The sequence below is a fragment of the Aristolochia californica genome, unplaced genomic scaffold, assembly GCF_029961685.1.
Source record: "Aristolochia californica isolate CCGP_79_NKW_82.1479 unplaced genomic scaffold, dmAriCali1.0.hap1 SCAF_4, whole genome shotgun sequence".
NCBI lineage: Eukaryota > Viridiplantae > Streptophyta > Magnoliopsida > Piperales > Aristolochiaceae > Aristolochia > Aristolochia californica.
In genome coordinates, this window is record NW_027182103.1 from 39,525,844 (window position 1) to 39,542,379 (window position 16,536).

At 36.2% G+C, this 16,536-nt stretch overlaps 2 protein-coding genes across 2 annotated transcripts in view; both read left to right on the forward strand.

Annotated features, from left to right (window-relative positions):
* The window catches only part of LOC137962410 (uncharacterized), a 55,614-nt gene extending 45,395 nt beyond the window's left edge, over window positions 1-10,219 (forward strand). The window contains exons 8-15 of the mRNA XM_068809259.1: window positions 1,142-1,218; window positions 2,143-2,400; window positions 2,482-2,564; window positions 7,207-7,298; window positions 8,228-8,310; window positions 8,949-9,020; window positions 9,316-9,441; window positions 9,673-10,219. Of these exons, the coding sequence (XP_068665360.1) occupies window positions 1,142-1,218; window positions 2,143-2,400; window positions 2,482-2,564; window positions 7,207-7,298; window positions 8,228-8,310; window positions 8,949-9,020; window positions 9,316-9,441; window positions 9,673-9,717 (836 nt within the window). The 3' untranslated portion in view covers window positions 9,718-10,219. The remainder of the gene's footprint in view (window positions 1-1,141; window positions 1,219-2,142; window positions 2,401-2,481; window positions 2,565-7,206; window positions 7,299-8,227; window positions 8,311-8,948; window positions 9,021-9,315; window positions 9,442-9,672) is intronic.
* A 1,081-nt stretch (window positions 10,220-11,300) lies between these two features.
* On the forward strand, window positions 11,301-12,588 carry LOC137963841 (small ribosomal subunit protein cS23-like). Its single transcript, XM_068811056.1, has 2 exons — window positions 11,301-11,691; window positions 12,116-12,588. The coding sequence occupies exons 1-2, from the start codon at window positions 11,431-11,433 to the stop codon at window positions 12,395-12,397; spliced, it is 543 nt and encodes a 180-aa protein (XP_068667157.1). The 5' UTR covers window positions 11,301-11,430; the 3' UTR covers window positions 12,398-12,588.
* The last annotated feature ends 3,948 nt before the right edge of the window (window positions 12,589-16,536 follow it).

Below are 16,536 nucleotides of genomic sequence, written 5' to 3' on the forward strand. Positions count from 1 at the left end.
AAGAGTGGGTTCCACAACTTCACCGATTTAACTCAACTCATGCCAAATAATTTACTCAGTTCTATTTAAAAAAAAAAAAAAATTACTCAGTTACTCTATTTTTTGAACATAAGTGTATTACATGGCTCTAATGCTGAGGAAATATCTGAAAACTATGAGGACAGACTATGCCATCGTAAACCATTGAAGGTTTATGAAAGAGGGAGAAAAAGGAAAAGAGGAAGACCTAAAGGTAACTAACTTTTTTGGTAAGTCACTGTTTTAGGAAAATACTTTGCTTTAGTACTTCCTATCAAGGAAATTCAGCAAGTTTTTGTTTTTAATAGTTTCCTAGTTTTTTTGGAAAAGTCTTTGGTTAGTAAGTTTCCGTTATTCATAATCAATTTTAGGAAAGTCTTAAAGATAGTAAATCCATAAATAGTTAGTTTTTATCTAATTTAGTTGCTAGAGTTCTTTCCTAGCAACTGGTTTCAATTTAGGATCTCAATATTTGGTTAGCCTTTGGCTTATGGTGAGGTATGGGGGGGAACAACTCATGCTCCGTATCCTTTTTAGCTTATTACACTAGCCCATCACAAAGACTCCTAACATCTGGTCTAGTTGGTTTTTGCTGTTGTTATGAGGGACTCTTGAGGTAACATTTACCTTGTGCATTGGCACCTTTTGGTCATTCTGACTCTTGGAGGTGAAGGGTCCTACTCCAGGAACAGTGGTTGTAAGTCAGTAGGTTCAACACCACATGGCAACACCTCTAGAATCCTCTCCATTCATCCTGCTTAGATATGTTTTGATGCCTTCTATTTTTCTATTTTTTGTTTGTATTTGTTTGCCCTTTAGGTGCTGCTGTACTTAGCTTTTCTTTTAGTAATCTATCATAATTCTAAATAGACTTGACAATCAGAAATGAGATTCTGTTAGTGCATGCAGTTATGACTTGATCATAAAATCATACTGCATGTCAATGCCTGCTTCTCCAACGTAATCATCAAAGTTTGGTTCATTCACCAGCTGTCTAGTCTACTCCATCAAGATCTTAGATCTGTATAATGCTTTTCATTTTATCTTAAAAGTTCTGGTAGGGTAAGTAAATTTCATATATGTCCATTTCGTGTTATTAAATGAAAATCTTAATCTACTGCAGCTGCTGGTGTGCTTGGTATGGCGAATGGAGAGTTTGAGTTGGACTTATCTGACCCCCAATCTCTTGGAACATCTGAGGTGACTGGACCTGACCAGATTTTGTTTGCTTTTATATGTGCACTTTATTTTTTTCCGCGGTGAGCTTCACAGTTCACAATCTCTTATTTTTCTTGTTATCTCAATTTTTTTAGTGTACAGAAACAAGAAGCATTTATAAAAGAAGTTGTAACTTTACTTTTTCAAAAAAAGCAGTTGAAGTGTAGGACTGCCTTTTCTGGACTGATTCATTTATTAGAACTGTAAAAGATGTTGGCCGTGTTTTGAATGGACAGAGAAACTGTTTATGTATTTCATTCTGTGGTGAAACTGTTATAATTAACTTGTTGTAGTTAGATGTTACTGTGAGCTAATTTCTCCTTTGTGGGCTGCTGTATTCCCTCCTTTCCTTTGATTTGCTTCCAGTTTTCTACCTTGCTTGCTTTTTTTTTATTGATCATGGTAGGACAGCCCTTTTTATGTTTAATTCCTTCTTATAAAAATCTCATTCAGAAAAGAGAAAAGAAAGTTGGTTCATTGCTGTTTCTCATGTTTACAGAGAGCTTAATCTGGAATCTTGTTTTGGTCTGTTGTGCAGCTCTTTTCATGCTTATTTTTTTCTTTACTGAAAGACTCTCATGCAGATTTTTGCTGCTCATCTGGTCTGTGTGGCCACTATATGTGCATATTAACGTTTTCTCAAAAAATAGCAATATTCACTAATTAAGAGGGTCATGCATCTTATCTATCAGGACATCTCGTACTTGCACATATTGTCTCTGTTCATTGTGTTTTTTTCCCTTCTTTTTCTTCAAAGTCCTTTGTCTTGTTCTTTACTATTTCTTATGGTTTCAATTTATTTCTGCTAGTGTTTTAAACTTTGGAATACAACTTTTGATCAAAGCTGTAGTCCAACTGTCAAGAGGATGTTATTCTTATCCATGGCTGCAAAACTATTATTTCTAGGTTGGTGCTTCTGGACTTGGTTACGTTTGGTCAATTTCGGACGTGGGCCATGGAGAAGAATGGAAGCAATCAATTGCACCGATTTCTGCAGATAAACTTTCTGAGTTAGTAGGTGGCACACACACTAATCTGGATTTGTCTACCCAAGATGTTAATACTCTTCATGCATATGGAGAGTTGAAGCCTGACTCTGTCATTGATTCCGATGATGATACCAATGAGGAGTTTAAGGGTGATGATACTTCTTTTGAGAAAGAGGTAATTATATAAGCATCAAGATATTCTTAATTTGATACTTCTGTTTATTTTTAGACTCTTATTTTTGGTTATATTTATCAGGTTGAGGCCACCTTTCTGAGGGCTGTCCATGAAGTTCCTGGTGTGCAGCAAGAACATGTCCAATTGGAAATTAAGTCACTTCGGTATAGCTTCGTATTTTGTTTTTCCAGCAACTGTCTTACATAATGTGTTAACTCAAAGGGGAGCAATGAGAAAGCATGTAAAATGAGGCATTTGTCTGAGAGACTAATTCAAAAAAAAAAAAGTAATTAAGGTTTGGATAAAAAAAAGAGAGAAATAAATGGGAAGAAGATATGGTTCAGACAATCTTTTCCTTCTCTAATATTTGAAGTTAAAGACATGAGAATTACCACTATAGCCCTTGATGTTTTTTAGAAGCCTTTGTAAATATGTTTTAGTTGGTCTTTAGATTGAGCATGAGAAGTGCATACCTTCATAGTTATCACAGCATCTCATATCAAAGCAATGAAATTTTTTTCTTTAGCGTATAGCTGTATCGGTCATTACTCAACATATTGCTTTTTACTTTTCCATGTAACAACAATTGTCTTCAAAAAATATTTTAAACCTCACCATTGATCTTCAATCCACTCGAGACCTAGCAAGATGTGCATTAGAATCTTCAAATACTTTGGAGTTCTCATTTTAAAAAAAAATATTTTGAAATTCTATGTGCAACTTCCCGATGAACTCTGGTTGTTAACCAGGCTGCCTTAGTTTCTGAATTATGGAGGTAAGTGGCAATTGGGATCTCGGATATAGACGAGGCTTGAAGGATGAAGAAGCATTAGTGGCCAGCAACCTATTGGTAGCTCTGGATGGAGTTAAAATAAGAGCTCATATGGAGTATAAATTAATTTGGATTCAAGAAGATAGTGAAAAATTCACCATCTCCTCGGCGTATAACCACCTAAAAGGATGGAATGACCCAATCTTCCACAATGCAGCTATCACCTGGAAGTTGTCAGGCCCTCCCAAAGCTTGTTTCTTCAAGTGCAGTGCCCTCCTCAACAACCTACTTACAGCAGACAACCTTCAGAGGTGAGGAAATGTGATCCCCGATCATCAATGTCCCTTATGTGGCGAGGTGGAGGAGAGTATTAATCACCTTCTTCTTGATTGTCCTTGTGCATGGTAGTTTGGACAAATTTCTTCAACAAGTTAGGCCTTCATATATATCCTGAGCAGCCTAGATGCAATCGGCTAAATGGGTAAAGATATGCAGATGCTTGGTATGGGTAGAATCCTTCTCTCAGCTTGTTATTTCACATTCCTTGGGGCCTATAGTTGGAAAGGAACACAAAAGATTTGCAGGCAAATTTGCCAAGGCAAAGGAACTCTCTTCCCCCTCGATGGGTCCCTAAAATTAAACTTTTATGTCTGTGCCCTTGGCAACCCAGTAAAGGTGGGAATTAGAAGTGCAATCAGGAACAACAAAGACAATGTTTTAGACTCCTTCTCAGGACCTTTGGGCATCGACTCTGTCTTAGCAGAGATTCAAGTTTTTCTCCATGGGCTGAGCCTATTTCTGGACCAATTCAGTGGCAAGCTTCTGATTGAAAGAGACTCCGATGTGGTGATTGGTTGGTGCTCTGTAAGATCTGACCCTCCCTGGTGCCATTGGAAGATTATAGGCATTTTTTCCTTCTTTTATTATACTTGGGAGATATATCCCTTGATCAGCTAATTCTTTGGCTTATTCCTTAGCATATAATAAGGGGTCTCCTTTCATTGAGAATGGGACCTCTTTGCTTGATTCTTGTATTTTGTTCTTGGCCTTGAAATGAATAAAATCCACTTTTCTTTTTCTTCAAAAAAGAAAAAAACTTCCAAATGAACTCAGATTCTCCTTAAACTAATTTACAACTTTGACTGCAAAAGCAATATTTTTTCTCATGTGTGAAGGGACTACACTCATCATGTAAATCCATATCAATGTCATTGAGAGTGTCTATAGGCTAACAACCTTACGTACTAGGCTTTACAAGGAGATCCAAAACACACTTTCTCTATATACTATTCTTGCTTCTTCCCAATGTCACTATCGAGAAAATAACTAAATTACCCCAAATCTTTGGTTTGGAGGCTCCTTCTATTGCTTTGTCTCTTCTCTGCCACCTGTACTGCTTTATGATATCGTCTACAACACACCATCAACATCATGATGCCTATTGGTTGATGAAGTGCAGGCACATAATAATTTCATTGAAACCCGTTGAATCCAATTTCCTTCGAAATTATGATTAACTTGTGAGACGATCCTCATAGGCTTTATTTGAGCCTAATTGCTTTGCTCAACCTACACAACTTGGTACACTTGATCAGCAAACCATGGTAGCTGTTCTATATATACTTCTTTTGTTAGATCATCATACACTTTACATCAAGTTGACAACAATTGGACCATATGCAGAACTAATATACACAATTGGATAAAATTATTTCAAAATAATCAATCTTGTACATCTAAGTAAACTGCTTGACTACCACTTTTGCCTGCAAACATTCAAATGACCACCTGGCTAATACTTGATGATGAATACCCAATGGCACACATGAATCTCTGTTCCTTAACATCCCATGTGTGAAGAGATTCTAATGCCTGTATCTCATCCCACAAGGCTATCCTCCACCAAGGATGATTCATGGTCTCTTTGAAATGAATTAGGACCAAAATGGAATTCAGTGATGAAGCTAAGTCTTTATGGTAAGGGAGCAAAGAGACTAACAGCTGACAGTGGATGACAAGTCATACACTTTCTGTACAAGTACTAGATCTTACATACTTCCCGTCCCAAAGTCAATGGGAAGGTTGAGACCAGAAAAACTACATGTAGATGAAGAAGTAGGTGAAAGAATGCCTCTTGACATGAATCTTTGCCGGAGGGGGGTTGTCTGAGTGGAAAGACTACCATCAACTATAGTAGTGATTGGCCAATGTCATCTCATGTAAATCTGTGGTTATTTTACAATTTTAACAACTTGATCATCCGCCAAAATGATTGGAGGGAGTGGAGGAGGCATGTCTGGGGTAAGACTATTATACTAGGAGCTGAAGTATGGAGTATTCTTATAAAGAGGTAACATCTGAACCGAAGTACTTTTTCTTGGTTACTAGGTTATAACATTTAGATCCTTGAGGTCCTGTAATACTTACTAAGGCCCTTTTACCCAAGTGGATTGCTGATAGTACACTTGTATAAATCCTAGATGCTCACCAATTCTTTACGTGACTTTAAATCTAGTGATTGGCATCCCTGATAAACTTAAAATAGCCCTATATGAGTTTCCAAGCTACCTGTAAGCCACTCTGTCACTGAACTATTTTCTGGCCCACTCATCAGGCTTCTTTTCCTCTGCAGATGCATGCTGTAGAATATAACTGATTTTACCATGAACTATGGACTTTTCACAAAGTAATAAATTCTTCCATTAGTTTTATGGAGGTAATCTCAATGTTCATTGAGTCATAAGTAGACTGAATAGCTTGACTCATCAATTTGTCTTAGTAATCTCAATCTCAATCTCAATCTCACTGCTCCCCGCCAAGTTGCTGTTTGGGAGCCTCCTTCCTCCGGATATTATAAGTTGAAGTTTGATGGTAGCTTCTTTGGGAACCCGAGTTTGGATGGGTTTGGTGGGGTGATTTTTTATCCAGGGCGCACTGTCATCCTCTCTTACTCTGGCCCTCTCGGGATTGCTGATTCGATTACTGCTGAGCTTTCCCGTCTCCTTCACAGCTTGTGAATTTTTCAGAACTGCTTCAGTGGTCCCCTTATCGTGGAGGGAGACTCCAAGATTGTCATTGGATGGTGCTCCACCCCATCTTTCCCCCCATGGCGTGATTGACAGATTTTTCTTGATATTTTGGACATTGTATCCACCATTTCTTGTACTTGGTCTCGTGAACTTAGATCAGGTAATTCGGCTGCTTCCCCCCTTCAATCTCTTGTTGTTAGGGGAGGTCTCCCTTGATATATCTTTTCTTTCTTTGAAATAAAAAATCAACATTTCAAAAAAAAAAAAAAGTAATCTCAATCTCAATGGGAACACTTCAAATAAACATCTTCTTGTCTTCAATTTGGCAATGAAAAGATCCATAAAAAAATGTGAATAAAAGACAATTTGTACGGTCAAACAGCACAATGGATGAAAACTGCACAGATCACTTACTTCCTTAAGTGCAGGCTAAGACACCTATATCTGGGAACTGGACACCGAGAGTCAAGAACTTGTACTTCTTCTGTTGAACTTCCAAAACAGTCTTGCTATAATACCATTCAAAATATAAGATCAAAGTGAAGAAGAAGAAGAAGAATCTACCGTAGCAAATTGTCAGCCTGTGAGTGTTGGTATTTTAAAAAATTAGAAATGTTATCCTTTTAAACTGTGACTGTTAGTTTGACATGAACTTCATTAAACTTTCATTGATACAGTTCCCTTCTTTCTAATTTTAATTGTTTTTGGACCTCTCCTTCTAAAAAGTGAACAAATTCCAAAAATCTCTAATAAAAGAAAGAAACTATGTATACACTAGTAAGAGTATGTCCTCTGGCAAGGTTTGAAGGTTAACACTAGTAAGACAATCAGCATTAGTGTTCAGAGAACTCTCTCTCTGTCTACAGTTTTATATGCTGAGTCTGTTTTCTTGAACTGTGTAGTTGGCTTGTGATTGGACCTCCTGTGACAGTTCTTGTTGACTGTAGATACTCTGTTTTCTATTTCAGTCTTCTTACTTGTGCCGTTTGTTATTATAATTCTTAGGATGTCCTACAATGCTGAGACTATTGACGTTGTTGGGGCAGTATTTTATTCAATCATGAAATTGGCTTTAGAAGCTCCTCACAATAGGAATGGTAAGTTCTCATCTTTTTTCTTTGATTTGCTGCTGCATAGTCTTGCTCTGAATTGCATACAATGGGAAGGGTCCCAGGAGCTTCCAACCACTACTTCACAACTTCTCTATTTTGTGGCTGTTAGAATAATCTTTTTAATAGGCTGGAGGACATGTATGTACATAAGGAACTAAATATAATACTTGGAAGTATTGTTCTCCATGGAAAGCAGTAGTCTACATACTTCTGTAAGGTGACTTGGTGAATGTTTCAAAGGACAGGAAGAATGTTTCTTTTTAATTTATATATATATATATTTTTTTTGAGAATGCACTTTTCATTAAAGTTCAAAGGCTTAATTGATTGGGGGAGGGCTCACAGTAAGGGATTGGATGGTCACCTCCTCTTTAGCATAAGAATCAGCTAACTCATTAGCGCTCTTGGAACATGGGACCACTTAAAAAAAAAGCTGTTGGCTAAATTTAAGATTTCTTGATAACAATGGCAGTGGCACCAGTGAGGGTCACTCTTCTTGATGCTCCAGCCAACAATTTTTTAGAGTCACCCTCAGCATGGTTATAGCCAGCAAATCTCTCCCTGAAAATCTTAAAACTATGTCTCAATGTTTTTTAATTGTTTTTTCTCGAGGATAATCGATAAAGATGGAAATGAGACATTACTATAATGTTGACGCAACCTATGTTTTAGATCTTACATAAAGAAGATTATATTGTCAAGCAGATCTATTGGAGTTCTACAGTATTCTGTAAGATTTATGGGTGAAAATATGCTGAGACACTTTTACTGGTTCACAACCTTTCTCACTTCTAAATATCAAGATAGCTATCATTGTCACTTCTTTTATTTCAAGCATGGTTCTATTCTTTTATACCAGAATATATAAACAGTAGAATTCACAAGTTTGACTCTGTTTTGAACAACTATCTTAGGAGAATTGTTTCTCAATGTAAGGGATGTGCTCAGCAGATGGAAAGGCCTTTTGAAGCATTTCTGTCAGGATATGGATGATAAGGTATGTGATGTGTCTTATGATTAGTGGTTTTGGGTTCATATCTCATTGTTTTTTTCTGCAATAGATTGTGTTTTTGAGTTCTAAATGCTCTGAACTAGATTCTTAATCAATTTGAACTATTCTTATTATCAGATGATCCCTGATTACCTATTTAAATTCCATTCCTTGTTTTATTTATTAAAGACATTGATTTTTTTTTGTTGTTGTTCACTCATGGGGTGAATTCCTCTTTCCCATTTCACCATTCAAACTAAAAAGAATTCTTCATTTCCTGTTCTTTTTTTTCTTTTTTTTAATTTCTATACTTTTGGAGAAGTCTATCTCAGTTTCTTATCATATTTTTTGGTTACTGTTGGAGCAGAAGAGTATTTGTGTAGTTAGCTCAACTCAAGCATTAGGATAGAAACAACGACTACTTCTGACAAGACCCCTAAGATGTTTAACAAGTCAACAATAAGGAGCATTGGAAACTCTTTTTCAGTGGTTGTTCATTGGCATTTGAGTAGTATATTGTTTTGCATGATTCGGCATTTTGAAGTGGTTCAATTGGACACAGTTTCTTTCCTTTCCTTTTTTCTCTCTTATTTCCATTTCATTTTACCCTGATCTTATATGTTCCTGGTTTGCTGGTTTTCCAGATCGAAATTATAATGAAGCTTGAAGAGATGAGCTCAGAGTCTGCCAAAGAATTTTCTCCATTATTTTCAAAAGTATGTTGTACACTTGGATGGAGACTACTACAAAATTTCATCCCTCCCATATACACAATCGTCAGCTAATATCTATCGATCAACATTACTAGGATCTGTGATATTAGCAAGGGCTTCTTTAAAGCAAATTTACTACTTTTTAACCAGGGTCTACCAAGAGTAGAACAATAACTTTTTATTATATTAATGCTTTTTGTGCAGAATTTCTAATTATTTCATATGATTGCCAAATCCTTAAGTTGTTTTTATAGTATTGAATTGAACTGATGGAATCTATGGTTGTTCTTATTCATAGATTCTAGAAGAATTATACGACCAGGAAATTGTAACAGAACCTTCGATCTTGTCCTGGGCTTCTGAGAAAGCTGGAGCAGATGAATCAGACAAGATTTTTCTTAAGCAGTCAGAAACTTTTATCCAGGTAGGAGTACCCATCTGTCTTTGTGATTATTTACCATATTTAAATAATCAGGAGGAAAGTTTCCATTGATGGAAAAATGCTTGGTACTTGAGAGCAGCAAACTCTTTTGTAAACCTTCTGGCAAGCTCTTGTAGTGAACACCATACCTTCTAAGTTGCAATACTAATTGGAAACTGCTTTTATATTAGAGAAAATCTTTCCAATTCAAGATAATATACATGTTCCATGCAGTGGCTGAAGGAAGCGGAGGAGGAGTCAAGTGATGAAAATGATTGATAGAGTTGCTCAATTCCTTACAGCGTTATATTGGTCCAAAGTTGATGGATATTTGTCTGGTTGCACATCTTCAACAAACATAGTTTCTGGTTCATGGAACATCCACTCCCAAGAACTTGATGTTGACTGTCTAACAAAGTGGGTGTGAGCTGCGCTGGACCGATGAGGATGTATCTCGGACTGGAGTTTGGTGCAGTTACTACATGACCTGGAAACGGAGCACAGCTGCCTCTGGTGCTTTAGTGGTAAAAAATCTCACTTGTTGGGATTTTTTTTCAGGATTTTGAATTCGAATATGGCACACAGGGTGGCTAAATTATCTAATTTTATGAGGCAAATTTTTTGCAAGTCGATGTGGTTGAATTGCTGTAAATTCAGGAAAGATGAGATTCCCTAAAGATTGAGAGCTTTGGTTTTGTATGGATGACGAAAATCATGTTTTGAGTCACTGATGAATAACAACGTGCTTGTGCAGTAAAAAAAAAAGGAAACCACTGCAATTATCAGACTATGGCTCTGAGACTGTACAGGAAGATTTCCTTTCACTTTTTCAGATAAATGTTTAAATAAGAAGAGGTGTCATCTTATGATTTTCAATGTAAAAATAAGAAAAGTTTTTAAAGTATTGAACCCTAAAGCACTGAATAATTTATATATGCACTAATATGCATGCGTGAATGTTACAAAGAAATTGAAGTTGGGACTACAATGTATAATTTCACCATTAGATTTGTTTAAAACAGAAAAAGCCAGAGTATTTGAAACAGAAATTGCATTTGGTTCAAATTATTAATTTAATTAATTATAAATATAGAATACTAAAAAAAACTTTTATAATGTTTAGATACTTATCAAATTCTCACTTTTATAATATCTTAATTATTACTTTTAATTTAGTAATTTAATATAGTGTCAAAAGATGAATATAATAAATAAATATAATATAATATTTTATTAATAAAGTAAGAAATATTTTAGTGTAATATAAATTTAAAATAATAAAAAATAAAATTATTCATGGTTCGGTTTTGAGAGAGTGGGTGGTGAGAGGAGAGAGAAGCAGCATGGCAGCAGGGGACAACAAGGCCGAGGCCGAGCAATGGCAAAAGGTCAAGCGAGAGGGAGGGGAGAAACTGTGAGGTCGAGGGCGAGCGAGAGAGATAGGGGGCAGCCACGAGGTCGAGGGCACGGGTGAGGTCGAGCAGTGGCATGAGAGAGCATCGAGAGGAATGATGGTTGGGAAGCAGAGAATATTCAAGAGAGAGGGATGCACAGAGTATCGAGAGAGATGAGGATGTAGAGAGCGAGCGAGTGAAAATGATTGAACTGGGTAAACCCTCGGATTTCACTTTCACTCGTTTTACATTGGAGCGAGTGAAAGTGAATTTCATAGTTTATTAACTTTTAGATTCTCCGTGAGCTTGCACTAACGATATGCGAGGGTGAATTCGAATTTTCACTTTCCCTAGGGGTGCCCAAACGGGTTCTAAACAAGATCTTTGGTAAATTGTTTTTTGTTTTTTTTTCTAATGCGAATCTTTTACTTACCAGTTGAGTGGTTTACGCTCGTGGGAAAACCCCTCGCAACAGCGCGGCGCCTTATCCGAAGGTGAGGAAATACGCGCAGGAAAGCAGATTCCCGTTAAGAGCTCCAAACTCTTCTTATACAATTCAGGACCAAAAAGGGTGAGTTTTGTCATAGTGACGAGGAACATGTTATCCATGGCGATGGCTGGAACCAATGCTGTTCCATTCGCTCAATCGCCTTCTTCTTTCCCTTGTCAGAAGCTTGCCTGCAATTCGCTCAATACATCGGTATCTCTCAAGCTCAAGCCGTCGTCTTCTGTGAAATTTTCGTCTGATTTGAGGATAAGATCGAGACCAGCCAAGAGGGAAGTGAGGGTAGCAACTGCAGCAGTTGAAGCGGTCGAAGATTCTAGTTCAGAAGTCCCAGAAGTATCCGAACCCGAAGAAGTAAAGGAGCCTTTTCTTTTGATTTCCTTACTTTATATTACTTATTGTTTAATAGTTCTCCTTGCAATTTTTTGTATGGTTGTTTGTTCTCTTCATCCCTGTCACCGACGGACTTCACAGTTTCGAGGTGGCAGATTACACATTCCACCAGCGGTCACTTGCTATTATCTGTTCTTACATTCATTCTCTTTAAAGTCTGTTTTTATGTTCAGAATTTATTTCTGCTACAGATTGCGTTGTTTATGCAGTTTGTTTCATACTCGGAACTCTTTTTGTCCGGATTATTGGATTTTTTAAACCTTTTTCTTGCAAGTTTCGCTTTTCTTTTCATTGAGCTCGGGTTTTAAACGAAATTCTGGTTATGTGTCATACCTATTTGGGTGTTCATCTTCGGATTAAATATCCTTTTTCTTCAAATCTGCAGAAGCTTGGAGTAGTTGTTAAGCCAATGGAGAAACCAAGGCTTGTTTTGAAGTTCATATGGATGGAGAAAAATATTGGTCTCGCACTAGACCAAGTTATACCAGGTCATGGAACAGTCCCGCTAAGTCCGTACTACTTTTGGCCCAGAAAAGATGCATGGGAAGAGCTTAAGTCCAAGCTCGAGAGCAAGCCATGGATTTCTCAGAAGAGGATGATCATCCTTCTCAATCAGGCAACTGACATAATTAACTTGTGGCAGCAGAGTGGCGGCAACTTGACATAAATATCCTGTTATTTGTTTGATTTTTTAATTTAATCAATAACAATTTTTCATTAATGCTTCAGGTTTCCTTGTACTCAATTGTCCAGTCAATGTTGCATTGTCTCTGTGTTTCCTTTCAGAAAGACTTCTGTTATGGAATATAGTCATTTTCATATGTATGGTAAATCCTTGCGCTTCTGCATTTTTTATTATCCCCACATCCATATGCACAATCATGTTTATCATATGGCACAGCAACTGAAGTTAGCATTACGTCTGTACCAGGAAATGCTCACAAAAAGTAAGAAAAGAACACTGCATTCCTTCTCAAGAGCAATCCCATACTGATGTGTGATTACATTTATTTAGTTATTTTCTTGGATGGGACAGTATGTGAGGATATTGCCTCTTGTTTGGAGCCAAGATGGTGTTTTTTAACTTCATGAATCATTCTTCAATTCACTGTCTTGATCATTGGTAGTTCACCCCAAATCACTAATGAAAATGCTAGGTTTGGTGATTGAGCCCAAAGGAAAGCTTCTATATCCATTGAAAAGAATGAAGTTTTTCATTTAGGTAAACATTCCTAACATTTAATTTAGGTTGTTCATCTAATTTTGGATTGTCTTTTGGCTTTGGTGATCTATTTTTCATCTTGCTTAATAAGATTAAATACTGGATTATGATGAGTAGGCTATAAGAGCCTAATTGAGTGTAACTGTAGAAGCACATTGAATAATGTAAGCCTGAAATTAAAAAGTGAGAGACTGACAGTAGCATTATCATTTTTGTAATTTCATGCTTCTGATTTGCTGCATCCTTTTGTTCTTTGAACTTATCTCCGTTACTTTCTTTCTTCCCGATCTTTTTTTTATCAGAATTGCTGACCCTATTAGAATTTCTTCTACCCATATTTTTCTTTCATTTTGTTTCCATGGATCAACTGCTTTCACTCCGACTCCTTGCAGAATTGCCACTTAAGTGCAGTTATAGGGCTTGGTATGTTACTGTTGTTATTTTCTGTATTTTTCTCTTTCATGTAAATCTCGTGTTTTTGTGAATCTTTGATTTGATGCAGGATTACATACGATGACATGCTCAACTTAATGAGTGTAGACGATTTGGAATGTTACTTGGGTCTTTTTTAGTATGCTTGTGGAATTTTTGTTAGTCAAAGTAGCCATTCAACAATCTTTTTTGATGGAAGTGTTTCGTTCCATGACTCCACATACTCTACATTGATAATCATGCAAACTGTTGCTTTTACTTCACAATTTCATAACCAAATTAATACAGAATTCCAGGCATGTTAGGAAAGGGCAAAAAATGAAAGAAACTTTCTTACAGGGCCATTTTGAATGAAAATGCAGCTTTCTTAAAGCGGTTTGAGCACCTAGTGTTGTTCAGACTTGATTCTAATGTAACATTTGGGTCACAACGTGATGCCTGAAAAAGGTTTAAGAAATGTCTGATGGGGCTGAAGTGTGCATTATCGTCGCTTGCTTTTCATGGTTTTGTCTAATTTCATATTAGAGTAATATATTTTATTAATTAAGGAGGTGTTAGTGTGTTTAGAATTGTTATACTAGTTTTTTTTTTTTTTGTTAAAATCTATTGTTGGTATATGAAATTATAGGATAAATATTTCTAGAATGCTGTAGAAGCACTAAATAATGTATCTTGTAATTAAGAGATTGAGTGACATATTTTGTAATTACTAAATGTTTTTAAGTCTTTTTCATATTTATCATGTATCTACCTTTGATTTTAAATAAGACATCATGGGGAGGAGGAGCTAATACTCAAACACTCCTTGTGTGGTTCAAAACCCTAACTTGAGCTCTCTCCTTCCTCTCTTTCTAGGCTCTTCTTTCTCTCTCATTTTTTTTCTTCTTCTTACCTCTTCTTCACTTCAACTCCAGCTCTTTCAAGAATGAAATCCGTGAATGTAACATGGTTCAAAGCAGGGATTTTAGGGTTTGTTAATTTACTCTAAAGTTATGCAAAAGAGCATGGAAAGACAGTCGTCCTCCATCACGTTTTGAAGCAAATGTGTTGAAAAAAGTCTAGCAAGTCCTTGTTATAAACCAGATTGTTTAGGTATTTTTCTTGTGTGTTTTAATTTTCAAAATCATCCATCCCAGTCCTCTTGTTGATCTCTCAAGTCGAGTGTTGAAATCCCTAAAAAAAAACTTTTGTCTTTGATAGCTATAAGGCTGAAAGTGACTTTTATTTGGTGCTTATTTGCCTTTCAAAATCAGTGTGATTTATGTCATAAAATCATACTATAAAATTCAAACTCTATAAATTCTAATCACAAGTTGGTAGAATTTGAAGGAGTCTTATAATCTCAAAGTCATTAAACCTTAAAATAGGGTTTTAATCTAATGGTTGAATGAGAAGTTGTTTGATCCCAAGTGTTTAAACAAAACCTCATGTCCTAACAGTTTCTTGGGCACCAAGGGAGTAATTAAGGAAGCTTTTTTTTTTTTAACTTCAGAGATTGTATTTTGTCATTTTATAGCTCATCTATGGTGTTCTTCATGCACATGAGCTTTTATACTAGTTCTGGAATTTCATTTATCTAATTGATTTCAACACTTATAATTTCTTTAGTTGGTTTCTCTAATTACTCAATTGTGTTATTCTTCTTCTTATTGAGTAATTGATGATTTTTTATGGCTGAAGGTTCATAAAAAGTTGGGTATGAATTCATCAAACATGATTTTTTAAGAATCACTATCATTCCACTTAAGGGGCTAAATAATTATTCATTATGGTCCCAATATGTCAAAAAGTTTCTTATAATAAAAGATATTGCTAGACACTTGACACAACCTTCTCTTGAAGAAGATGGTTCTTCCCATTATAAGTGTTTGAAGAAAGACACTTTAGTCATCAGTTGGTTGATAAATAGCATGGATGAATCCCTTCCTTACAATTTTGTTCACTTAGATACAACTAGAGATGTTTGGTAGACTTATTTTAACCTATAGCCCACTCTTGAGTCTTCAGAAAATTTATGATATTTTCTAAGAGATGTATATGATCAAGCAAGGTGATAATCTCCATGAATACTTTGCTAAATGTTAGATTTAAGATCTCATGATAAGGTACTCGACCAAGAGGGTGAGAGAGGAGAGAAAGAAAAAGAAAAGAAGAACAAGAAAGCAGAGATGATAAAGGAGAGAGAGAGAGAGAGAGAGAGAGTTTGAGAGAAAAGTCTTAGGATGAATTTGAGAGAGAAGAGGGGAGACTTTTTTATCTACCCGTTGCCTCGAGTCTCTATTTATAGTTGATGAAGTTTACAATGACTGCAATGCCCTTAGAATTACAAACTCTCAAAAGAAAAAGATATAAATAGATATACATCATCTTTTTTAATTACACCTTTGTGTCATTCTTATGAGAAAACTATTGATTTACACTCTTTGCCATCTCCTTGATGTGGGGAAAGTATTTACTTTAATGCCCATTTGAGATGTCTTCCAACACTCCCCCTCGGGGAGAAAAAATGTCGTAAATTCCCATTTTTCGACATATAGTAGTTTGTATCTTGGATGTGACATGCTTTATGAGTATAACTGCAGTTTGTCCTTCAGATGAAACATGTTGAGAGATATAATGCTAGTTTGGAATTTTTCTCGTATGAAATGACCATCTACTTCGATATGTTTTGTTCTCTTGTCAAGACTAGATTTAAAGTAATGTGAATGACTACTTGGTTGTCACAATAGAGTTCCATATGAGTCTTTTTGTGGAACCTAATTCAGTAAGGAGATATTTGATCCATAAAAGCTCACTGATTGCATGTGTCATAGCTCTATATACTGCTTCAGCACTGGGTCTAGCAACCACATTCTGCTTTTTACTCCTCCAAGTAATTAAGTTCCCTCCAACTAAGGTGCAATACTCAGAAGTGGACTTCTTATCATCAGGTGATCCAGCCTAATCTGTGTCCGCAAATCCTTCAATGTTGAGGAGACCGTAACATTTATATAAAAGCTCCTAGTTGGGAGCTCCTTTTAACTATCGGAGGATTCTCTCATGAGCTTCCCAATGAACAACTTCTTATGCATGTATTGAGTAACCACATTTACGACATATGTTATATCTGGTCTGGTTACTGTAAGATAAATGAGTTTTCCAACAAGTCTTTG

Coding starts and splice junctions, on each gene's coding strand:
- LOC137963841 (XM_068811056.1), top strand. CDS start 11,431: ATGTTATCCATGGCGATGGCTGGAACCAATGCTGTTCCATTCGCTCAA. Junction 11,692..12,115: donor AAGTATCCGAACCCGAAGAA/GTAAAGGAGCCT, acceptor TCAAATCTGCAG/AAGCTTGGAGTAGTTGTTAA.